The following is a 24,941-nucleotide window of genomic DNA, read 5'->3' on the forward strand; positions in this document are numbered from 1 at the left end:
CAGCACCATATTCTCAGGTTTTTGGGAGTGAAGGAAAGAGAGGTATTGGGGCAGGGATCCATTCAAAGGTTTGGTCTGCCACTCATGTCAGCTGCGGCTGACCCCAGCCTCAGCTGGCCCTGGAAGCTATTTGCTTGAATTATGAAGTATAAAAGTACGTATGAAGTGTTGCGAATAACTCCTTATGCCTGTTTGCAATTGGGATTTAAACACACCTATTTTTAGCAAGGGCTTAAATGAAACTTGAGAAACGTAAGGCTGCCGCACATTTCTACTTCCACCTCTCTCTCACGCTCGTCGGGCGCTGCCGGTCGGCACGGACCGATCACATCCGCACCTCAAGCCTCTCCTGCAGGAGGAGTTAGGCTCCGCTTACCTACCTCCGGGTAACCAGATTTCCTCCCAGCCACCCGAACACCGCCTCCACGGCGCGACGGCTTACGCCTGCCCGCTCAGTGCCGGCGAGGGGCTCTCGCGAGAACACGGTGATAAACAGTGCACAAAATGGCGGCGACGGGCTGGGCGGCGGTAGCACGGTGAGAGAGGGGGTGCGGCGTTGTTGCCGCTGCTTGCGGAGGTCGCGGGTAGTGCGGTGCCACCAAGTGGTGTGGGGCGCGGAGCGGGGCCTGCAGCACTCGGCCGCCGTTCCCGGTGCTCGCTTCCTCTCGCCCTGGGGCTGCCTCGAGCGCCGCCGCGCTCCGGGCGGCTGCCGCTCCTCCTCAGCCGCTCCCTTGAGCGGGGTGAGTTGGGAGCGGCGGCGCTGTACGCGCGGCTGCGCCCTCCGGGGCGGCGCGGGCGACTCGCGGAAACGGGCACGGCATAAGTGAGGGTTCTTGTTCGGTGGCTGCGCGGTGGTCGGGAGCGGCTGTCCCGTCTGTGGCATGAGCAGGGCTCCCGGAGCGGGACCGCTGCTCCGCCAAGGTAACTCCCGAGTGGAGCTGCTCAGGGGCTGGGCAAAGCTCAGTACTTGTCCAGCTCCACATAGTAAGGCTGTTACACAGAATAAACAAGCGAGCGTGCTGTCCCTTTGTTTCTAGTTTTTGTATTTCGTCATTATGCTTAGCACAGTCAGCTATAAGGATTTTGCTCGTTTGTGTAGTTGCATGTTTCATTGCTTTAAGGGTTATAAACAAATGAAGTGATAAGGTAGGCAGAGCTCAGCCAAGAGCAAGAGTACTGTAGCTGCCTAGTTTAGGGATGAAGAGGAAACTTTTTAATCACAAGCAATTCACAGTATGCCAGGGTGTCAGAACTAGAGGGGAATTCCGTGCCTGTTACAAAGAATACATGGAAATGCTAAATAAAGTTAAATAAAGGTGGACAGCTGTCACATGCAGACTCAATTTGTTCTGTTGCTGTGGTATGAGTTCAGCCCGTCCTTCTCCTAAGGAGTGTGAATCCCCTCATAAGGCTCTTACTTTTCAGTCCTGGTCACTGTAGCAATGTATAGTTCTGCTTCTGCAAGTGCTGTGACAGATCAGATGAATATTGTTTATTGCTTGTGTCTTAATGGCCATTTACATACCAGTTGCTGGTTAAATGTTTGGAATTTTTAAAAATGCTAGCGTTACAATTTTTCGTCAATGTTTCTCATGCCTTGGAATATGAAGTATGGAGGCTTCCCCTCCATGTGAGAAACACCTTCTACACTGTCCTTTAACTCCACATTACTACATCTGTAGTCCCAGCCCTTATTTTCTGAGATGCTCATGTTGTAGTAACACCTCAAGAAGATTTGAAAGATTTCTTTCAAGTGCAGAAACTGAATGTTTGCTTTCTGCAGTATCTCTTTTCCTTACCAGGCTTTGAGTTGGAGTTTGAATCTGATTCTCATTGTGTAAAATGATGTACCGTAGCAGAATTTCTGTTTGCCCCATTTCTGATTGGCAAAAAAGCTACCATGCTATTCATGAAAAATTACTAAATGAAACATAAGAACAACTTTTTCCTTATTATTTCTAATAGTAACTGCAAAAGGTGTCTTTTGTGTTTTTCAGGCTCTACAGTTGCACAAACGCAACTATAATTATTTTCTTTATTGTCCTGCCTTACAGGTTGGCTTTCAGTCAGCTTTGCTAATTCTTCTGAGGAGTTAACTTTCCCATTAGAAATGGAGTACAGGACTCAGCTACCACATCGTGAGTGACCGAATCCTTTAATACAAAATGGAGAAGAAGCGGAGAAAGAAATGAGCCTATTTACTAGGCTTTACCTCAGAAGACCATGAAATCTCAACTTACTTTGGGCACAGCTTTAAGAAATAACCAGTTGATCAGTGCAGTGACAGCAACATTTACTGAAACAAAAATGAACTAGTTTATAAAGAAGAAAATTGTGATTTGAATATATGGAATTTTTGGAATGAAATCGTTTTCTCCTGTGACCATGAAGTTTGCAAACATCTGGTTTGTTCTGGTTGTTATTTTACTCTGTGGCAAAAAACACTTCAGTACCAGACTAGAGAATTCCTCTCGTGAAACTCACATATGTCCTGGATGTTCTCGCCTTACTTTGAAAGTGGAATTCACTTCAACAGTTGTAGAGCATGGTAATAAGAGTTAAGCAGTAAAAAAAGAAAAAAACCAAATCCATGGAAAGTTCAAGTGTATTTTACTGATTTGTGGTATTTGTGCAATTGTAGCATTCCGAGTTTGTGTAGAAGCATATTGTCTGCTAAATTTTCTCAAAGAGAGAAACAGAGTTTTTTTAAAGGTTCTTGGTTTAACTGGAAACAAGACTCAGAGAATAAGAGAAGGAAGAGAGGGGAAAATAAAAAGGATATTAAAAGTGTAGATGGAGTGTGAAGGCTCAGGTGGGCAAGCCTTCTCACTTTGGTGTGTTTAGTAGCTGTTTTCACCTAGCCAGTGGTATCCAGGCTTTTTTATGAAATGTAATCGCAAGTGGGCCTTGAAGGGGTGAGAAAGGCAAGAAATTTCTGTGGGTGTGTTCAAGAAGAGGTGTGGAAGTGTTAATGTACTTATGGAAAGCTTGTGAAGATAATTGTGAAGGGAGCAGATGAAAGACAAAGTGAGGCACAAGTGAGACAAAGGATAGCAGTAGGATACTGTTACCCTGTGTCCACTTGCTGCCTCAGGTACCTCTGAAGTTCCTTCACTGAAGCTGTGTGTTCCCCTGGGTGCTGACAGGCAGGATGTCAGTAGTGAAGTTTCTGCATGTAGTGAGCCAAACACTGAATGTGATGATGTGTGCTGGGGCTCTGCTCCCCTCTCACCGATGCAAATCTAGGGCTGGACTGTTGGGACCACCTTTATTCTCTGTGTTGTAGTTAGTCATTTGCACTAATGGGCAATACCATGTCAAGGCTAGGTTCTTTAAATCATACGTGCCAGGAGGTATATTGAATTGGCATAATGGCTCTAAGCTGACAGAGGGGAAATTTAGATTAGACATCAGGAAAAAATTCTTCCCTGTGGAGGGTGGTGAGGCCCTGGCACAGGTTGCCCAGAGGAGCTGTGACTGCCCCATTGCTGGCAGTGTTCAAGGCCAGGTTCAATGGGGCTTGAAGCAGTCTGGGCTAATAGAAGGTGTCCCTGCCTGTGGCAGGGGGTTGAAACTGGATGAGCTTAAAGGTCACTTCCAACCCAAATCATTCCATGATTCTATGCTAATGAAGCATTTTGTACTGCTGGATGGAACAGTAAGCCTGTTCTCTTTCTACTGCTCCCCTGATGTTTCACCTTTCTGTTACAATTCTACCTTCCTTTCAAAGGTTTTGATCATATGTTGTAGCTTTCCTGATAAAGAAAAAAACCGAAACCACCTAGTCCAGGCGTAAATTGCAGATTTCTAAAAACAACAGAAAAATGCCTCAAATTGTGATTATTTGTTCTGGAAAAATTAAAGTATTTGGACCTTTGTGGTGTGAATTCATGAGTAAGCTGCTTAAATATCAGTTCTGATAAATTGTGCTCTTGTTTCAGAGTATATTGTGGCTTTTAATGGATACTTCACAGCTAAAGCTAGAAGTAAATTTATTTCAAGTGCATTAAAAAGTAGCGATATTGAGAACTGGAGGATTGTACCTCGCAACAACCCAGCCACTGACTATCCCAGTGATTTTGAAGTTGTTCAAATCAATGAGAAACAGAAAGATGGAGTACTGACACTTGAAGATCACCCAAACATCAAGCGTGTAACACCTCAGCGGAAGGTCTTCCGAGCACTCAAATATTCAGAGTGTAAGTAATTTTCTGTGTGGTTGCATGAGATCTGCTTCAGGAAAGTGTCTCAGCCTAATTTCAGACCATCAGCTTAGCATTACACAAATGAGAAGTGGCCTACAGGTTTCCTTTACAGAAATCTATTCTTTTGTCTATAAAGTTATCAGGGTCTTGTCATACCTTTGCTAAAGTGTGGCAACAATTCTATCTACAACACAGAAACATTTCTTTTGTAGCAGTCAGTTACCTGAGACTATGGACCATGATATTTATAGTAGATGAAACAGAAGCTTTTACTGACTTCGATTAAAGAAAATTGATACTTGCTTGTTTGAAACTTCTGTTGTTTTGCATATTTTTGATTCTGCGTATTTTGTTTGTATATTTGCATAAAATACAATCTTTTGTGTTTTTCCTTATACTGTTTTTTCTGTTCTTCATCCTAATTCTACAAAGCTGATCCAGTGTTGCACTGCAATGAAACCAGATGGACTCAGAAGTGGCAGTCATCTCGTCCCTTGAGAAGAGCAAGTCTTTCTTTAGGTTCTGGCTTCTGGCATGCAACAGGTCGACACTCAAGCAGGCGTTTGCTGAGAGCTATCCCTCGCCAAGTTGCTCAGACATTGCAGGCAGATGTCCTCTGGCAGATGGGTTACACAGGTATGGTATTGTCTGTTGGCCTAGAATGGTCAGCTTTGTTGAGAAACAAGGGAGGTCTGAGGAGGAACTGATTGACTCGTATGTATTAATCTCTCGTTGGGTGCCAGTTCCAGAAAGATTGAGAAATTTGTTTTGAGACGCACTGTATACTTACAGAGTGCTATTCTGTGTGTGTACTGAGAAATTGGTTATATTTATGATCTGTGGTTGAATTTCTGAGTTGGAATATAAATTCTGTTTGAGATCTGTAACTTACTGATCTTGTAAATTGCGTGCCACATTAAGCAAAACTTCTCATTAATCTGATAGATTAGATTTGCTACAAAGCTGAATCAGAAAAAGCAGTGGTTTTCTGTTATAGGTGCTGGTGTCAAAGTAGCTGTGTTTGACACTGGTCTGAGTGAGAAACATCCACATTTCAAAAATGTGAAGGAGAGAACAAACTGGACTAATGAGAGAACCTTGGATGACGGTGAGTTACTGTGCACAATTGTCCGGCTCTTTGTGACACTGGTGTGTTCTGTTTTCCATTGTAGAACTACTGCTGTGATGTTAATATCTGTTGAAACTGTGTGTCTTGAGATTTCAAGCTTAATTTTATAGAGTCCTGAGCACTTTGTAGTCATACCGTATCCAACAAAGAGTGTTAATGTCCCAGGAGGCTGTTGCATATATCTCCTTTGGATCACATGTGGCATTTCATCATAGCATTTGAAAAATGTCAAGGCAAGAAGACACTATGCAGGCGTAAATACATTGTCAGAGTAGGTGGTGGTGAGAGCAAGTGCCACAAAGCTGTTCCTTTGCTTTTTATGTATTCTGAAATTTCCCAGTGCATGCATATTTCCATACAGAGGGAGAGCATTTCCCTTCTTTACTGTGCAATCTCAAACTAACCATAGCTTTGGCACCTTCCTGTGAAGTTCTAATCTGTATAGTTCTCATCAGCAATCGTTGTGCTCATGCCCATCAACAACCAAAGAACTTTTTATTTGCCGCACTATGTTTGTGTTCCTTTTTTTGTATGTTGACCTTAACTTGCCCTGGCCTGTATTGCCTATATAACAACATGTGAAAGCATATTGTTAACTTCATACAGCCTGGGTCAGTGAGTCAATTGGCAGTTTAATCTCTTTAGAGTTCAAGGTATGCGCATATCTTGCTCAGTCTTCTGTGCACCTTTGTAGATTTATCATGTACAATTTCTTTGTATTTCAGCAGCTGCTTTTGATTGCACTTTTTATTAGTTCTGAGCCCAGATGGTTGCTGGACAGGCAGATTTGGAGTGCAGAAATATTAATGTAGGCAGTTCAATAAAGCAAAAGCTAAATTATTTTTTGAGCAGAGGAAAAATATGTGTTTTCTTATCTCATTGTTCGTAGTATGATAGAATAGTTAGGGTTAGAAGGGACCTTAAGATCATCTAGTTCCAACCCCCCTGCCATGGGCAGGGACAGCACACACTAAACCATGTCACCCAAGGCTCTGTCCGACTCGGCCTTGAACACTGCCAAGGGTGGAGCATTCACAGCTACCTTGGACAACCTGTTCCAGTGCCTCACCACCCTCACAGTAAAGAACTTTTTTCTTATATCTAACTTAAACTTCCCCTGTTTAAATCTGAACACATACCCCTTGTCCTATCACTACAGTCCCTAATCCTTAATGAAATACAGTTATTGTAGAGTCAGGATAAAAATCTTTTAAAAAGTTTACATAAAAATGCATTGGCCTCATGACTTGTATTACCCAAAATAACATTTTCTTTCACGAGTGCTTTGCAGGGCTCCTGATTTCATTGGTAGCAATCAGGAGTGGATAGACTGGAGAGCTTATCACTTGGAGTTTCGTCAGCTGGTTGTGTGGCTACACAGACTGGAAATTCTGGTCCCACTGAACCCAGCAGCAAAACAGAAAGACTAGGACTGAACCCGGTGTTTGCAGTTTGTTATAAAGTCTGTTAGAGTGATGTGATTTTTTTGTGTAGGATGTGTTGAACAGTACAAATCCTGGACAGTGGAAAGGTTTGTCTTCCAATGTTTTATTTTGTTTCCTTCTTCCTGTCATAGGCTTAGGCCATGGGACTTTCGTAGCAGGTGTGATAGCCAGCATGAGAGAATGCCAGGGATTTGCTCCAAACGCAGAACTGCACATTTTTAGAGTGTTCACCAATAACCAGGTAGCTGTTTTACATGTGTTTCAATTGTGCCTTTCCATGTTAGTGCTGTCGTAATCCTTTCCTTTGGGAATATTGCAAGTACTTATAAATGTTGATGTATTTTCTTTGATAAGTGGGAGGAATAAACCTTTCTGTTTATAAGCAATTTACTACAAGGTGTCTTACAGTTTCCAAATCTGGTATATTTTTCAGAAATAATATGTAAAAAACATGGTGTTTGAGCAGTCACTCGAACTGAGCACTAGAAATACTAGGAGGCTGCTGACACTTTAGTCCTCTGTTTTGGTGGTGTTTCTCCCCTCTGTAGTCTGAAGTCCGTATTGTCACAGAATCACTGGATTTTCCAATAATAGCTTTTTTTCCCCTCTTCTTTTTACACAGGTCTCATACACATCTTGGTTTCTGGATGCCTTTAATTATGCAATTTTAAAGAAGATAGATGTATTGAATCTAAGTATTGGTGGGCCAGACTTTATGGATCATCCATTTGTTGACAAAGTTAGTACGAGGAAATGAGCTAGTTATGGTCTTCATATCCCTCGCATGAACGCTGTACTTGCAGAACTACTTGTTTGCCACTGCTCCTGACAGATTCTGGTGATGCTGACAGTTTCTGTGGAGTTCCTTTTGCATGGCAGAAATTTTGTACGGTGTACAATTATGGAAAAAATGTCCTTTTACAAAATACTGTATGTACTGCTAGAAGTACAGGCAACTAAGTAGGCCCTTATGGAAGAAACTTAACTGAAATCCTCCTTGTTTTGTTTTGGTTGTTTTTTGTTTGTTTGTTTGTTTGTTTGTTTTTTAAAATCTCAGCATGGTTGATTTATTTCATAGTAAAAATGTATATAGTGTGAGCTTAGTAGCAAATTCTCTAAGAACAAATAGGTAAAAATGTGATAAGAATGTGTTTCAGGTTAAGAATGGAATTAGGTTTTTGACTTCTTAAAAAATAAGTGGATTGTTGATATGTCCTTCAAAAGCACTAAGTAAATTAATTTACATTTTAAAAAAGGATAAAATATTTCTTTTTAAAGGGTAATTAAGGGATTTGAAGCTTAGAAATTCTTAATTTTTTTAATGATAACCTGTATTGAAATACAGTTTGATAATGACTCACTGCTCTCCTGAGATTATTACTGGAAGGGATTCAGAAGAGCTGGACTTTAGCAACTGGAGTGCTTTGTTATGGATAGGAGTTTTATCTTTGGTGTAACCTGAATACAAGCTATCAGCAGTGTTGCTGTTGAGGCTGGGTTATTGGTCACATAATCTTATGAAGGTTTGGAGCTTAATACTGAGTATACCAGTAAGATATATTTTATAAATCTCAGTAAGAAAGAGAGATTCAACTAATTGTTCGCTTATGTCAAGCTCCATGGAGCGTATACTTCTTAGAAAAACCTCTTTCTTGATGGCAGAACCTTACTGTAAACATTTTTGTAGGTATGGGAACTGACAGCTAACAACGTCATCATGGTCTCTGCTATTGGCAATGATGGCCCTTTGTATGGGTAAGTTTCATTGACCACTTCAAAGGAAAGGAAATATCTTATTATAGGCTTTTGGAAGTAGTTGTGTTTGGTCAGGAAGTTTTCCCTCCTATTTTCTGTAATCTGTTTATAGAAAGTGACTCAAACTCTTTCTACTGTCTTTACCGCTTGCTGCAGTAGTTCAGCAATTTGTGAAGTACTTGGCTGAGTATTTTTCACAGAAACAGTGGAAAGTCAGTAAAAGAAGAATGGTAGTACTTCCAGCTGTCATTTCCCTGATACTTTGAGCAGGCATCTTGTGTTTAAGGAACATAGAAGGGATCAAGCCAGAATGATCTGTGGTATATTTCTAAAAATTTGTTTTGTCTTTAGGATATCTGGTTTGGTAGTTACTGAGTTACTAACTGGCTGAAAAGTTGCTCCTGCCTTTAAAGTGTAACTGCATCACACAGGGCCAAAATTTGTTTCTGTGAAGGTTAGAAAGAGTGTCTAACAAAAACCTGATGGCAGCATGTCCATTATCACGATTAAACTTATGACTGTGTCTTGAGTTTGGGGTTTGTTGTTTTTATGTTTTTGTCTTCCTATCTCCCAACTTGTTCTAGGACTCTGAATAACCCTGCTGACCAGATGGATGTGATTGGAGTGGGTGGCATTGACTTTGAAGATAATATAGCTCGCTTTTCATCTAGGGGAATGACCACTTGGGTAAGACTTTTTTTTAACTATGGTCAGCCACATTTGCAGCCAAAATAAAGGCCTTGGAAAGATGGCCTTTTTGAAGGGGTAATCCTGTGCCGATGGTATGTGTTGGAGTAACCAGTGATAAAAGATTTCATCAAAAATCAGATAGGGATTGTAAGTCTTTAAGCAAGAAGCTTAATGTTCTTTACAGGGATTTTCATTAGCCTTGGCTAGTATTGACATTCTTCATGTATTTGTAGAATGTCCAGTACCTTTTGATTTACAGTGAGGATTTACATGTGTAGTTAAGTCTGCAAAACTGGAGGCCTGTTTTTGTCTTTAGTTTAAAAATCTTAGGATTTCCAGATGATACATCAACAAGCATGCATTTGCCTGTTGAACTGAGGTAATGGGTACTGATTTCAGATGAGGTAGCATTGTGATCTTCATTAAAGAGACTATCACATGTTTCTGTTTTTGCGGCATCTTATTCATTAGCCAGGTAGCAATGTGGTTATCATTTTGTCAGTGGTTTCATTCTTAGCATAGATACAAGAGTAATTGGCAGTAATGTTACCATTGCAACACTGAAAATTTATCATAAATAAATTGGGCCCTTGTTTAGGTGTTGCTATTCTGTGATGCTCAATCTTGGCTAATTTTGTTGGTAGTTTTACTTCTGAATGGTCTACAGTTAGTTTAAGTGGCCAAATGAAGCAACCAGTATTCATTATGTATTAGAGCAATAATCCATCCATTAGAGCAATAGTCCATTTTCTTTCACAGGAGCTGCCTGGAGGTTACGGTAGAGTGAAGCCTGATATTGTTACTTATGGCTCTGGAGTAAGAGGTTCTGGTATGAAAGGTGGATGCCGCTCTCTCTCTGGGACAAGTGTAGCATCTCCTGTGGTGGCAGGTGCTGTTACTTTGTTAGTGAGGTAAGGCTTAAATAAAAATCTCAAAAAAGATACTGATGCAGGAGGGTCATAAAAGGACCTGTAAAGGAACCCACCAAATATAACTAAATTATGTTCAGATGTAGAAAAACAAACTCAGAGGATAAAATCCCGTTTCTTCTGCCTGAGATATTACCATGTCTACCTAGCTCTTAAGTTTCCTGAGAGAAAACTGAGAAATTATTTATTTGATAATAGTCTTTAAAATATACCTAGGAAGAATTTTGTCACATTTTTTAATCATTTTGAATTGCTGAGCTTCTGTCAGTAGTGTTTTAGAAGAGCAGCTGCTGAAAGTAGGCACCTGTAGCAGTCAATTATCTAAATAGTCATAAATTTTATGGGATTTAGGGGTTTATGGCTATTATCCGGTTGCATAGGTCATCTATTAAACACTGAAGAACTTGAAAGGAAGGTGAGTGTTGCAAAGCTGTACTTCGTGTTTGTTGTTGCTTCTACATAAGGAGGAGATGAACCTTTTTGAGAAACATGCCAGAATTTCTAAGTCATTATCACATTTCTTCCATAAAGTGGTTTGCAAAAGATACCAGCAGGTTTTGAGACACAGAGGCTTTGATTTTCAGAATACTTTATTTAGCATTTAAAGATAGTGTCCTGATTGTAATGACTGCTGGTAATGGATCACACTGTAATGAGATAAATTAATGCAATATTAGTTTTGAAGGCAAATTTGTCAGAAACTTGTCACTCCTCATCTCAGCTGCTCCAGTGAGATATCAAGTAATAATACACAAATATGAACAGAAGATGTTGCTTATAACAAAGTGATTTTTGATTGCATTTTCTTTACATCAAATGACTGTTAAGGCACAATGGTAAACAAGACTAGCTGGAAAGTGGAATAAAAGCCACCTAACATGATCTGTTGTTTTCTACTTCAGCACAGTTCAGAAGCGTGAAATGGTGAATCCAGCAAGTATGAAGCAAGCGCTTATTGCGTCAGCACGTAGACTTCCTGGAGTCAACATGTTTGAACAAGGACATGGCAAGTTGGATCTTCTGAGAGCTTATCAGATCCTCAACAGCTATAAACCACAGGCCAGGTTAATTTTAATCCTTAATTAATGATAGACTATAATCTGCTTTATTTCTCAAAGAGCAGGTGTTGCATGTGTAACTCAGTTGAGCAGTCTGTGCTTGCGCAACAAAGAACTAGCACAGGTCTTAGGTAATCCTAAAGTGTGAATTTTGACAGCAGAATGGATGAAAAGTCAAGTATTTTCTGCAGTCTAGGGGATGAAGTGTCTGTGAGAGCTAAATTTTCTTTCTCTTCTAGAATCAGATATGAATAATGTAACCTAGAACACAGTGGAAAAGTACTTAAACTTTAGAGAGTAAGAACATTCTCACAGTGCTGAAAAGTGGTTTTTGTGTGTGAATTTTTTTTCACAAAACTTAAAAATTAGAGCGGAAGAGAGGAAGATTTTGGGGAAAATTTGGCAAACAAGGTGGGAAATCTTGATAGAGTAACTATGGCATGTTTTATCTGTATTTTTCATTGTTATGTATAGTGGCAGGTTCTTCTGGGTTTTGGGTTTGGTTTGGGTTTTTTTTGGTTTTTTTTTGTTTTGTTTTTGTGGGGGTTTTTTTGGGTGGTTGTTCTTTTTTTCTCAATTTTCCCTCCTTCACCCTATAGTTTGAGTCCAAGCTATATTGATCTGACGGAATGTCCCTACATGTGGCCCTATTGTTCTCAGCCCATATATTATGGAGGGATGCCAACCATTGTTAATGTTACTATCCTTAATGGTATGGGAGTCACTGGGAGAATTGTAGACAAGGTAAGACTTAACATTGTTCCAAGTCCTGACTATTAGTGTTGCTTAAACATTTATGAATTTCACAAAACAAGTCAGATTTCTTACTGCTGAGAGGAAAAGATGCAAAATGTTTGATTTTAAAGGACGCACCCTGATTAGTAAGATTTGTCAACATGACCTGTCTACAAGTTTTCAAGCAATGCATTGGTTTCAGGGGCGTGCAGCATTTGGATTGACAGGTGCTTAGAGAATACAAAGAAATCTCTGATAGCGTTTAAAATCTTCTGGAAAGACTTTCCTCATCTTTATTGTTTTGTTGGTTTGTTTTTTTGTTTTTTTTTTTTTGTGGTCTGAAGCATAAGCAGTCTCAGTAAAGACATTCCAGATCATGTTTCTTCCATAGGTCAAAATGACCTGAACGTATTGACTTAACCAAGGTCTGCTGCAAAACCTGTTCTTTTACACCACTGAAGTTGAGTGTGTTGGTTAACTAGTGAGATTTTTAATTATATTTTTTTTTAATTAAGCTTTATGTAAGTTTAAATGTAGAACACATTTGGGAATTCATACCAGTTAAATAAGGCATCTATCCCAGAGCTCCAGCCAGTGTAAACAAACTTAATTTCAACATTTTGTTGTGAATCCTGAGGTCTGTTTTAGATTTAAGCTTACATTAAAGGGCGTTGCAGCTCTTATCCAACATCATTAGCTTGTGGTAGTGCACACAGCTGATGTAATTTGCTTGTGTCTGTTACAGCATTAGCTCTCTTTATTACTGAAAGGAAATGCTGTGTTCTTAGCAATAAATTTTTGCACAGCACCCAAAACATTAAAACGGGTGCACTTAGGCAGCATGCTGTTCACATAGCTTCTTAGAGAGCTTTGCCACTGAAAAGCCTATAGTCTGGATTGTTAAGGCTGTCACGATTAGGTTAAGTCACTGACATACCACCAATCTTCTGGGCTTCGTGGTCGTTTTAAAATTTGACGTAATCTTCAGAAAAGCTAAGATTTCTTATTTCTTTGTGCAGAATGTGCAAAAATTAGTGACTGCCAATACTGTTTTGCCAATGTTTTGTATTTTCCATTTCACAGCCAGACTGGCAGCCCTATCTCCCACAAAATGGGGATAATATTGAAGTGGCTTTTTCCTATTCCCCTGTGTTGTGGCCCTGGTCTGGATACTTAGCAATTTCCGTCTCTGTAGCAAAGAAAGCAGCGTCTTGGGAGGGCATTGCTCAAGGTCATGTTATGATCACAGTATCATCCCCTGCAGAAAATGAAGTAAGTTCTGCACATACTGGTTTTCCTGTGTTAATAGTTATTAAAGCTGCTTCCCAATGTATAAGTACCTTCTTTTAAGGGGTTGCTCTGGTCTCATCATTTGAAGCGTAGGTTAGATTTGGGTTAGGAAATAGAAGAATACGAATCATGATCTTTATAGTTGAGGGTAGGATTAACCTGCAAATTCAATATGCTTTAGAATCAAAAAACCTCACTTAGAAACTGACTTCATAATTTCACCTGTTTACTGTGAATTATAAATAATGTGTTTTGATAAACAGATTAACATTTCTTCTGGAATCATGCTTAATTGTTCCTGAGAAGTTTTTAATGTTTTGAACGATTGAACCAGATCGTAGTTGTAACATTTCAAGTATTTTATGTTCTGAGAGTAAATATTAATGTTGAGTGCAGAAAAATTGCAAGGGTGATTTAAGGCAAAAGTCATCTCTCTGTCTCCAGAACTGGTACTGGTGACTGAAAGTAGATTTGATACCTCCTTTTTACTGGTCTTTTACAATCCACAGTTAACTGGTGAATGTTCCTGTGGGGGAAAAAGGATTTCACTGTATTTTGTTCCGTCCTTCAGTCTAAGAATGGTGCAGAGCAGACTTCAACGGTGAAGCTTCCAATAAAAGTGAAGATAATTCCTACTCCACCTCGTAGTAAGCGAGTCCTTTGGGATCAATATCATAATCTCCGATATCCACCAGGCTACTTCCCCAGGGATAACTTGAGGATGAAGAATGATCCATTAGATTGGTATTTATCTCAGATTGTATAAAATTTCATGATTTTGTGTAAATGATATGGGTTAACTTTACTGAATGCCAGAGTGCTCTGGCCTTATTCAGTGTGGCATGGGATTAGTTTTCCTAGGAAATCCATGAAAAGCACTTGGACTCAGCATGCTTTTATTTCAGGATTTTTTCTGTGCTCTATGGTTTTATTCACGTGAAATGAAAAGCTTTTAAAATGCAGATTGAAGACAGTGAGGTTTTTGTTTGGCTTTCAAAGTGCAGCATTTTTCTTTTCTGCCATAATTTCTCCCAGGAAGTTAAGGGAGGCACTTTATTAACCACTTCAGCATTCACTTATCAAAAAAAAAAAAAAAAGAGAAGATTTAAATAGTAAATCCTAAAGAAGAAAGTGGGAATGGCTCTAAGCTGAGAGAGACTAGATTCAGATAAGACATTAGGGAAAAATTCTTCACTATGACACTGGCGCAGGCTTCCCAGGCAAGCTGTGGTTGCCCCATCCCTGGCAGTGTTCAAAGCCATGCTGGATGGGGCTTGGAGCAACCTGCTCTAGTGGAAGGTGTCCCTGCCCATTGCAGGGGGGTGGAGCTGGATAAGCTTAACGGTTCCTTCCAACCCAAACCAGTCTACAATTCTGTGAGACACTTTGTCTGTTAAGAGAGGCTGTCTTTGAAGCAGGGAGAGGCTTGGCTGCCCTGTTGTCTTTCATAGATAGAGAGGGAAAGCATCCATAGGAAGAATCATGCAACAGTGAATAAGGATTAATTGGGTGATTGACCAAGTCATAGGCTTTGGAAAGGTATTTGGGCCATACAGGTATGGCAAATGGACAGAAACTCTCTGCTGAATTTCATAACTATTTACAGGTGATCTTATGAGTTTCTTCCAGTTAGTAGTTAAAATTGGTCTTACTGGCTTTTGCAAGGAGGAGGTCCTATGAAGAGCATCTGGTTTTAATGCAAGAGTGTTTCTCTGTGGGGCAGTGCAGACATGTGAATTGTGCTTTGTAAGGAACATGCTCAGTTCCTAGCTTTGACTCTTTGTAGGACTCAGAACCAGTGTCATTTGTGAACAATTTTGCGAAGAGGAGATAGCTCTTAGAAAACTACAGGTTTTCATTTGAGAAAAATGGACCCTTTAGAAAGGCAACTAGTAAATAATCTATAATCAGAGGATTTACATTTGATTTCTGCATGCCAGATTTAAATGTTTTCAATACTTTTTTCCTAAGGAATGGTGATCATATCCATACAAACTTCAGGGACATGTACCAGCACCTAAGGAGCATGGGGTACTTCGTTGAGGTTCTTGGTTCCCCGTTTACATGTTTTGATGCCAGTCAGTATGGTAAGCATGAGTTAATTACCTTGTTCTCCATACTGTTAACTTCTTCCTAAAACGGCTTTGGTTTTGGAAGACCAAGAATGTTGCAGGAATGCAAAGAAAAATCCTCATGAGAGTACAAAAATAAAACAGTGGGTGTACTTATTTATGTGCTAATATTTAGTTGTATAAAGCATTGCTGCAGATGGTTGGGAGTCTAATACAATTAGGGCAGTTTTCTACCTTTGTCATGAAAAAAAAGAGAAGGAAAGCCTGCCTCTGGGTGGGATAAAAGCCCCTCTGTATTCAGTCCCACAAAGATAGAACTGTACTTGCCAAAATATTCTGGCATAGTCAAAATGAAGCATGATGTTGTCCTGGGTTCAGCAGTAGCAGTCATTTTTCTCCTTCTTAGTAGCTGGTGCAGTGCTGTGGTTTTGACTTTCAGCCTGGGAACAGCGCTGATAACACCGATGTTTTTAGTTGTTGCTAAGTAACTCTGAGCAAGGACTTTCTGAGTGTCATGCTCTGCCAGGGAGGAGGGGTCTACTAAAATGCCCCTGTAGTTTTCAAGGCCTGAATGAAACAAAGTTTCAGAAGAATTGTTCACCTCCTGCAAGCCTGCCGTAGGAAGTGGAGTTTCTCTAACTAGGAGTGCATGTAGTTTAGTTTGGATCAGCAGTGAATCTTCTGATTGTCCTCCTGCATCGCAGTTTGGTTCAGCTTATGGAGCATGAATAGCAGTAATGTTACAGTGAACAGCCTGGTCATCTCTTGGTTTTGCTTTTATACACAGGCACTTTACTGATGGTGGACAGTGAGGAAGAGTATTTTCCTGAAGAGATCACCAAGCTGAGGAGGGATATCGATAATGGACTTTCACTTATAGTGTTTAGTGACTGGTACAACACATCTGTGATGAGAAAAGTCAAGTTTTATGATGAAAACACAAGGTACTGATCTGTGTCAATTCTTTGGGGAATAAAATGCCATAAAATTGTCATTTTGTGCACATACTACTCTAAAAATCCCACATGTGATACACTGCAAGATATGATAAGCTGCAGCTTAACGAGAATAGCTCCCTGTTTTGTCATGATTACATTGGCCCTCTTGGTAATATAATCTTCTTTTAAAGTCAGGAAAAACATTTACAATGAAAAGAAGTAAGAAACTAGAGGCTGACAAATTAAAATGGCTGTTTTTTCACTTTCATGGTTCAAAACGGAAAGTGTGCATTGCAAACAATATTGCCAGGTTGTGCATCCATTGTTGAAATTACTCCAGTATATCACATGAAGTGAAAATATGCAATATGTCACGAGTGGTGGTAGATACCCTCATAATTGCTGTAGTTATCAGCCTGTTCCCTGTTAAGCTATAAAAATCTGTTCTGTAGTTTGTGAGGAAGTAACATTTTGCTTTGTTAGAAGAATGAGAAGTAGATCGCATCTGTCGTTTTTGTGTCATGTGAACAAAGAGCCTAAGACTGATTTTTTTTTCCTAGCAAATTGAAGTTTTTTATGGAACTGAAATGCACTGAGAACTTTACATGGAGTTATATAAGATGTAGTTCATTATTTAAGTGACTTCAACAAAGTCTGCTTGTGGGAAGGCACATGATTTTTCCTCATAGAAACTCTAGGAGCATATTCTGTATACTAATAACCTGTGTTATGCTGTCATTTGCACAGACAGTGGTGGATGCCAGATACTGGAGGTGCCAATATACCAGCTCTTAATGATCTGCTTTCTGTCTGGAATATGGCCTTCAGTGATGGGCTCTATGAAGGTGATTTTAGCATGGCAAATCATGAAAGTGAGTACTGGAGTCCTTCTCCTGTGCAGGCTACAGTGTGTTGTTTAGAAATGAGTTTTCTGTGAGAACAAGATTGAGCAAGTATCAAGGGAACCACTCAGATTCAATGAAGAGGGTCTCATAATGTGTTTTAAGCATGCTTAAAATTGCTTCCTTTGTAGACTGTATGTGAAACATTTTCAGGTCAGATAATGAATGTCCTCAGTTTAGACTTGTATTCCAGTATTCCCGGTGCTGACGCTCTGAAGAGTATTGTTGGGGTCTGTATTTGTCTGGACTTTAAATATTAGTTACGAACATGAAACCTTTGGTTTTAATTTTGCAGTTAAATAGAAATTTGAAATTTTGGATTAAGAAAATTGATAGGGACCTTTTCCTTGGAATATGACACCTTAAACCTGCACTACAACATCCTGTTTTATGAATTCCTGTTGTTGAAATCTTTGAATTGTTCCCCATGAAATTAGTATGTTTGATTAGTTTCAAGATCAAACTTGAAACTTTTTTGTGGTTAGACCACAGGTCTGTGATCTTACAGTTTTCTGACTTTATAAATCTAGCCAGTCTTTATCTCACCAAGTCACGATGTTTTCATTCCATCATTTTGTTCCCAAATTTCTTGGTCTTCTGACTGGTTCATTCAGAAAGTGTATGTGAAAAGAAAATTGATTGAAGGAGTCAGGTTCTCTGTAGTATAAATAATGACTGTTAATGTGAAATACTACATTTTTCACTCTATTTGATTAAGCTTTTCAGTTTAAAAAAGATAATGTCAGTCTGCTAAATGGAAACATTTGAAAGCAGTGTCTAAAGGTGAACTTGCAAAAGCTGTGCTTAGAAGTGTCTTCTCTGTGAATACACATATTGACCAAAATATGCAGATTTAGAGCAGTGTTCCTGGGAATGCTTTCTTCTGTGCTTAACAGCTCACTGTAATATGGTGGGGAGGGAGGAAGTGTCATTTTTAGTCTAAACTGCAATTTTGTGATGTCTTTCAGTGAATTATGCTTCAGGATGCAGTATTGCAAAGTTTCCAGAAGATGGCATTGTCATTGCACAGACTTTTAAGGATCAAGGTATGTGCTTCCTTGTCTTTTTTCTGTGTTTTAAGCAGAACTTTGGCGTCGATGCACAAGCAGAGTTGCAAAGTCTAAAGGTGTAAGATACAAGTGGCAGGTTTACAGGATTTGTCTTGCAGTTGCTGGTTATAGAGGGACAGATGTTGCCATTCATGGAATATCTCTATTCTATTTTGTTAGTTCCGTAGTAGATTTTCTTGTAGGAATAGGCAAGCATGGCAGCAAAGTAAGCTGACAAACAGCAGCATGCTGTGTGACGGCTGAATCTTAAGTTACTGTGTCCTATAGAATTCTGCAGAAGGACTAAAACAACATGAAGCAGTTTGTAAGGCAGAAGGCTATGATTTTAAACCTGTGTGGCTGAAAATGTTAGGATTTTTCATTTGAGCACGTTGAAGATAATCCAGGTTGTGAGGTCATCTTCGCCACCAAAGAAGGAAAAACATTAATACGGTAGGAAACTTCACAATCAGGGGCTTGCTGCAATTTCATTTTTATCATAACATCATGGGGTTTTGAAGACATTTTTCATATATATGTGACATGAAGAGTAGCATAGCTGCAGCTGGAAGTTTGCACTGTAGGCTGAGTCGACTTGTGGGTAAATTGATGTTGATGCTTTGCAGGCTATGAAACTTATTTGTGCTTTGCTTTAGGTCTTGAAGTTTTAAAGCAGGAGACTGCTGTAGTTGAAAATGTCCCTATTTTGGGACTTTACCAAGTTCCTTCTGAAGGCAGTGGCAGGATTGTTTTGTACGGCGACTCTAACTGCTTGGATGACAGCCATCGACAGAAAGGTGTGTAAGCTTTGACATCAAGAAGTTACTGTCTTAAGCTGATAACTGTCCTGTGGGGCTTTTAGAGCTCCCATCTGTATCTGATGTAGGTTTTTCTAGGGACTCTAAATGTTCCTAACTGTGGATTCATCTTACATCTGCAGAGCTCTGCTGAAAATGTAAGGAATGGTTACAGTAGAAGAGCCCTCCCAGTTAAATAACTCTCTGATAGATGGGACCATTCCGCTCCCTATAGGCCCCTTCCCTGTTTTTCTGTTCCACAAGCTTTGGGTGTGGGGCTGATTTTGAGGTGGGTTTTTTGCAGGGTGGGGGAGAGAGGAGGATTATTGGTTGGTTTGGGTTTTTTTGCTTCTTTGGGGTATTTTTGCTCCACATACTTAATGTTGTGAAAAGGCCATTAGGGCATCTCTTCACTTTTTCCCCAGTTGCATTTTCAGAATGTTTATGTAGTATAATGTATCTTACGTTTTGCGTTTGGTCATCAGTGTGCCTTGTTTCCTGTGAGAATTTATGGTAATGTTCAACATTTTGGTTGTGTGTTACTATTTTCAGGCTATTCTACTTTGACACAAACCGGCTGGTGTAAATGTCAAAAGTAGGGATTTCTCTTTGAGTTTTCAGTGTTTTTTTGCAACTCCAGATAGCAAGTGTGTGAGTTGTGTGATTTCTGTGACTTCTGGAGAAGCCATTCTCTCTGCCTACACACTGTGGTTGTTCCTTAGAAAACCTTTTTTCTAGTACTTTATCTGATCTGACTTTTCTAAGTTTTAAGAAATTGATTTGGTTTCTCATGACACCTAAAGCACAAGCTGGTAGATCTGTGGCTTTAGAGGCCGAAGATAATCCAGTATGTGAGTGAGGTCTTTTTCTGCATTTCCACTGAATGTAGTGTTCAGCCTGAATTCTCCTTTTGGGATGAAAAGTACATTTATAATTCTTCAAGTTTTGTTACCAGCATTTTAAAATATTGGGTTATATCATCCATCCCTTGCCTAATTTATTTACCGCTTGAGTCCCTTAGCTCTTGCCTAAGGAGGCTCTCTGTCTGTAACTCATTTCTTTGTCTCCCAAATATTTTCTATTTGAAAGCTTTCTGGTTTCTCCTTGTCTGTCTTTGGGTGGGTTCTAGTGAGCTGCATGTTCGTACCTTGTGTGCTTGCTGTAGGTTATTGAAAGCACTTAGTATAAGAGAATATAATGCAGCTTTAAATTAAGTAACAGAAAACAGTGCTTTGTGAGCTCCTTAATGCTGTTAAATTCAGTGTGACCTGTAAAGCAAGAAAAAGTGAAAGGTTCTAAAGAAATCCTTTAAAATTAGCTTTTAAATTGTGAAGCAGGAGCTATGTCTCCTAGAGAGACATCGGTGGCTTTGACTGAAGTAAATTCCTAACATTAGTGAATGTAAGTCCTTAAAATCTGATTGACCTCTTTAAAAATCAAAGTTGAGGGTTTAAGGGACACCAGGATTATGAAGATTAACACCCATTCCCAGCCAACTGCTCCGGGGGGGGAGGGAAGTTCTGAGAAAAACAGTTTGCTGTGTAGTTGAAATAGCTGATAAGGCACAGTCCTACTCCTGCAAATGGAAGTTTTAGAGAGTTGTGATGTTAACTGGCTGAAATGCTTAGAGGTAGCTCTGGATAAGGTAGTAGTAATTCAGGAGAGAATCAAAATGAGGGAATTGAGGGTTCATGTGCTGTTGAAGTGCGAAGGAAAACCATGATTAAGTATGTTGTGGCATTGATTCCCAGCCTACTTTGTACCACAGCTGCTGTAGGTACTGCTTTTGCTTTAGCTGAGGCATAGCCAGAACCTTTCATTTATTTCACAGTATCACAGTATCACAGTATGCTAGAGATTGGAAGGGACCTCGAAAGATCATCTAGTCCAATCCCCCTGCCGGAGCAGGAACACCTAGATAATGTTACACAGGAATGTGTCCAGGCGGGTTTTGAATGTCTCCAGGGAAGGAGACTTCACAACCTCCCTGGGCAGCCTGTTCCAGTGTTCCGTCACCCTCACTGAGAAGAAGTTTCTTCTCAAGTTTAAGTGGAACCTCTTGTGTTTGTTTTTTTTAAGCTTGGAAAAGTAATTGAGTCATAACGTTCCACTGAAAACACTACCTTGTTCTTACTTTTATTTGCAAGGTATTTATTTTGTCCCGTCTTCTCTGTTTTCCTCTAAAAAATGATATCAGAAGCTCTCAACTTCCTGTGTTTCCACACTAAAAAAATTTTTGTAATTTTTGTAGTGACTTGGATGGCCTTGCAAAACCTGGTATTTGAGACCTGTTGTCTTATGTCCTACTCTCCAAAAGAGCCTGATTTATACATGAAAGAAGACATTTTATGACAGAACACACTGAGTTTGGTGTATGAATTGTTGTGGGGGTGTTGTGTATGTGTTGAAAGTTGCATCTTTCAGAAATTGGGCCTAGAACTTCAGCAGGAGAAAAATAAGGCCCAGAAATACTGACTGTACTTCTAAATGTCATTACAGCCTTCTCAACAGAAAGATAAGCCAGTTTAAATGTGGCATAATGCATATCTTGTTTGGGGGTTTGGGGCTTTGAAATCCACAGATTGCTTTTGGCTCCTGGATTCCCTCCTGCAGTACACTTCTTATGGTGTGATGCCGCCAAGTCTCAGCCATTCTGAAAACAGACAGCGCCCGCCATCAGGAGCAGGCTACTCTCTCCCCGAGCGGATGGAAGGTGAGGTCCTTCATTACCAAGCAACTGAGAGAGCATCAGAGTGGAATTTAGGAAGACTCAGGCAGACTGAGTTACATGCCAGTAAGGTTAGACTGGTGTGCACTCTACAGTGTCATGTTGTTTTACTAGAAGAGAGCATTTATTGTAGAGGTTTGTTGTGATATAGTTGTGATTCAACTGAAGAAAATGTTCTGTTCATAGAGTAGGAGTTTTCAGATACCTAGTTCTGCTGGGGAGCATTCTAGTTACTCGCTACAGAGTGTGTATAAAGTATTCAGTCTTGTCTCACGTGCTGCCAGCAAAACCTGGATTGCCTATCACTGTAGGTGCAATTTTACTGTTTTGTAAGGTACCCTTTGGTTAATTCTAACCCAGATTTAGCTATGAGTCATCATTACTGTAAAGAGCCCCTGGTTTGACAGCGGCTTTGTTTAACTGGAGTGAGTATTGGTAACTCTTATCCTACCAGTCTTTCGGTAACCCAGTCTGTCTCTTCTGTGAGTTGCAGGTAACCATCTGCATCGATACTCAAAGGTGCTTGAGGCTCACTTGGGAGACCCTAAACCCAGGGCCCTCCCTGCTTGTCCTCACCTTTCCTGGGCCAAACCACAGCCTTTAAATGAAACTGCCCCCAGGTTAGTATATGTCTGTCTTATAGTTACACAAGAAGTCTTGTGTTTGAGTTCAGCTGAAAAATTATTTGTTCCATCTGCTTTTGAAAGGGACAGCTGGAATGCCTTTCCTAGAGAAACACCAGATTGCCAAGAGGAAATTAATGCCTCTTCAGGGAATAATTCTGACTCACCTTATTGCTACAGTATGAAAGCGGGGGGTTTTAAAAATAGTTTCACAAGTCACTGTTGTGATTGAGTGATCCCAGCTTAAAGTGAATGGTCTTGGAGTCCATTGTCCATTGTCACTGCATGCCTCTGAAATAGTTTTCTGAAGCAGCTTCTTGGACAGCTTGCCTAACTTTGCCTGCTGATCATTCGTCAAGTCACTTGTAAGCATATAGCCTGTATTTGTCTGCTGAGCTGCTAGTGATTACTTTTGGTAGTCTGTGTGCAAGAGACTTGTTAGCAAATAGTTGCCAATCCAAGTGTGAGACTGTGGCATCTGAATTTAGCTTTGAAGGCCTGCAAACTGCAGAACCTTTAGAATGGGTCTTTTGAGTCCAAACCATTGAGTTATTTGTAGGCTTCAACAGTCACTTTCTCTATATGTTTCTGCAAAATTCCGTGCATTACTTAAGTAAGTGGGCAGATAACTCTGTCTCTAAATTGCTTCTAGCAACCTTTGGAAGCATCAGAAGTTACTGTCAATTGACCTTGATAAAGTGGCTTTGCCCAGTTTTCGACAGAACCGACCCCAAGTGCGGCCATTGTCCCCTGGAGAAAGTGGTGCATGGGATATTCCTGGAGGTAAATATTGAAAAGTTTGAAAGCCACTGTTTTGTTTTGCTTTTAGTATAAGCTTTGAAAAACAGCGCAGTCAGAAGAGAGGCCATATGTTTATTTTCAGTTGTGAAAAACATGCCAATAATAGTGTGGCTGTGTTGTAACAACCTAAGAGAAATAGTTTTGCATGTGAATAGATTATTCAGAAGCATGAATGACATACTGAGAGGAAGATTTTGATGGGTGATTTTGGGGTTGTTGAAGTTTGTTTTGGTGCTGTTTAGACTGATGGGTGCCTGCAGCAGTCCCTGTCCTTAGGAGCTGTGGCTGGATATCTCCTGCTAATTAAAATTCCGTGTGTCAGTGCACAAGAGCAAAGTTCAGAAGAGTTTGAATGGTGCCCTGGGCAAGGTGTTACACTAACAAATGATGCTGAGCACTTGAAACAGATTTAAGTCTAATGGTGGGCTGTGCAAGCTTGGCACTGCAGGTTCTGCTGGAAGCAGTATGAAAGCATCACATGAAAGCTGCTAGGCCGTAAGATACCTGCGAAAACAAAGGGTCTGGTTCTGTAGCTCATCCTCATCATCTATGTGCACAGTCTCTGGAGCAAGCACTCAGTCACTTTCCTTATAGCATCAGGATTTGGTGTGATTTATAGAAATTAGTGATAAAATCATGGTCAAATGTTTGATCTCCCTTCTAATGCAGAACAGATGATTGTTGTTGCAGGGGAAATCTGGGTTATACTTTCATGTGCCCAAATAAGTAGAAGTGGAAATGCTTTTCTGTAATATTTGCATCCTTATTTTTGGTAATCATTCTGCAGTTGTTAATCTTCCTGTCTGAGATGTAATCTGATTAATAGCTGTTTGTCTTTGAACAAGAGTTACTATTTGGTCTTTTGGTAGATGGTGCTAACACTGTGAAGACATTGTCGTTCATGTGGTCACTAGTCACTTCCAAACCTCTTTGCCTTTCTAGGTATAATGCCTGGCCGGTACAACCAGGACGTAGGACAGACTATTCCAGTCTTTGCTTTTCTTGGTGCCATGGTGGTTCTGGCATTCTTTGTGGTACAGATCAACAAAGCGAAGAGCAGGCCAAAGAGACGGAAACCACGAGTGAAGCGACCACAGCTCATGCAGCAGGTTCACCCACCAAAGACGCCTTCGGTGTGAAAGCTCTCGCTTGCCAAAGATGACCTCCTTGTACCAGCTGCTTCCCTGGGCCATCCATGGTCTCCAGTGAAGGTGCTGGTCATGTTAGTGGTCCACACGTGACATCATCTCATAGTCTTTGGTTGAGTAAAAAAAGGACCGCAGTTGATCATCTGTACGTAAAACAGCAGCTTTGAGCAGCCGAAGCCACCAAAGACTTGAATACTGTTTAAATGGCTGCTTAGTCACTACATATCTCAAGAGGGGGGAAAACAGACCTTTTTTTTTAAGCTGACCAAACTAAAATTTATTTGTTTAGAGGCTATTTTCTATATTTATTTTGGGGGAGGGTGGGGGAGGAAAGTCACTTTAAGGACCTCTGCTAAGGAAAAAGTGCATTTTTTTGGATGGAATGTAATTTTCTAGAACGGTATTATGCTGAAGAGTAACGTGCACCATGACAGGAGGGAAGGGGATGAGGTAGACCAGTATAAACCAGTGAGACATACTCCTGCAGTTTATTTTTATAATGCCAACTACCATGATGTTTTTGTAATTTTTGGTCATGATTTCACCATTGTTGGTGAAGCAGATTTTCAGATTTTCAATAAATATGTTATCTATATGAAGCAAAGACATGTGCTGCCTGGCTCTGCTTTCCACTGCTGGTCACAGAG

At 40.2% G+C, this 24,941-nt stretch overlaps 2 protein-coding genes across 5 annotated transcripts in view; both read left to right on the forward strand.

The window, feature by feature from the left end:
* Window positions 1-24,941, forward strand: part of HSDL1 (hydroxysteroid dehydrogenase like 1) — a 157,294-nt gene that overhangs the window by 6,410 nt on the left and 125,943 nt on the right. The gene's annotated exons all lie outside the window — the stretch shown is intronic.
* MBTPS1 (membrane bound transcription factor peptidase, site 1) lies at window positions 439-24,898 on the forward strand. 4 transcript variants are annotated; one of them, XM_061468946.1, is made up of 23 exons: window positions 439-536; window positions 2,055-2,548; window positions 3,942-4,199; window positions 4,638-4,841; window positions 5,203-5,313; window positions 6,911-7,020; window positions 7,402-7,518; window positions 8,467-8,534; window positions 9,119-9,221; window positions 9,984-10,135; window positions 11,056-11,217; window positions 11,811-11,955; window positions 13,030-13,218; window positions 13,808-13,980; window positions 15,208-15,323; window positions 16,096-16,252; window positions 16,994-17,118; window positions 18,117-18,194; window positions 18,854-18,994; window positions 21,576-21,707; window positions 22,210-22,342; window positions 22,998-23,128; window positions 24,089-24,898. In XM_061468946.1, the coding sequence occupies exons 2-23, from the start codon at window positions 2,362-2,364 to the stop codon at window positions 24,283-24,285; spliced, it is 3,189 nt and encodes a 1,062-aa protein (XP_061324930.1). In that variant the 5' UTR covers window positions 439-536; window positions 2,055-2,361; the 3' UTR covers window positions 24,286-24,898. The 4 variants fall into 4 exon arrangements, with proteins under 4 accessions (XP_061324930.1, XP_061324931.1, XP_061324932.1 ...); XM_061468947.1 differs by having other exon boundaries at window positions 22,216-22,342; XM_061468948.1 differs by lacking the exon at window positions 24,089-24,898 and having other exon boundaries at window positions 21,576-21,793.

The sequence above is a fragment of the Pezoporus flaviventris genome, unplaced genomic scaffold, assembly GCF_033815535.1.
Source record: "Pezoporus flaviventris isolate CSIRO_AGI_PZ_B2104156 unplaced genomic scaffold, CSIRO_AGI_Pfla_v1 ptg000054l, whole genome shotgun sequence".
NCBI lineage: Eukaryota > Metazoa > Chordata > Aves > Psittaciformes > Psittacidae > Pezoporus > Pezoporus flaviventris.

Bases quoted from the DNA above. Each gene is read 5' to 3' on its own strand.
- MBTPS1 (XM_061468946.1), top strand. From the start codon at position 2,362: ATGAAATCGTTTTCTCCTGTGACCATGAAGTTTGCAAACATCTGGTTT. The intron at 7,021-7,401 runs GTAGCTGTTTTA...CTTTTTACACAG, and splicing joins GAGTGTTCACCAATAACCAG to GTCTCATACACATCTTGGTT. The intron at 9,222-9,983 runs GTAAGACTTTTT...TTTCTTTCACAG, and splicing joins CTAGGGGAATGACCACTTGG to GAGCTGCCTGGAGGTTACGG.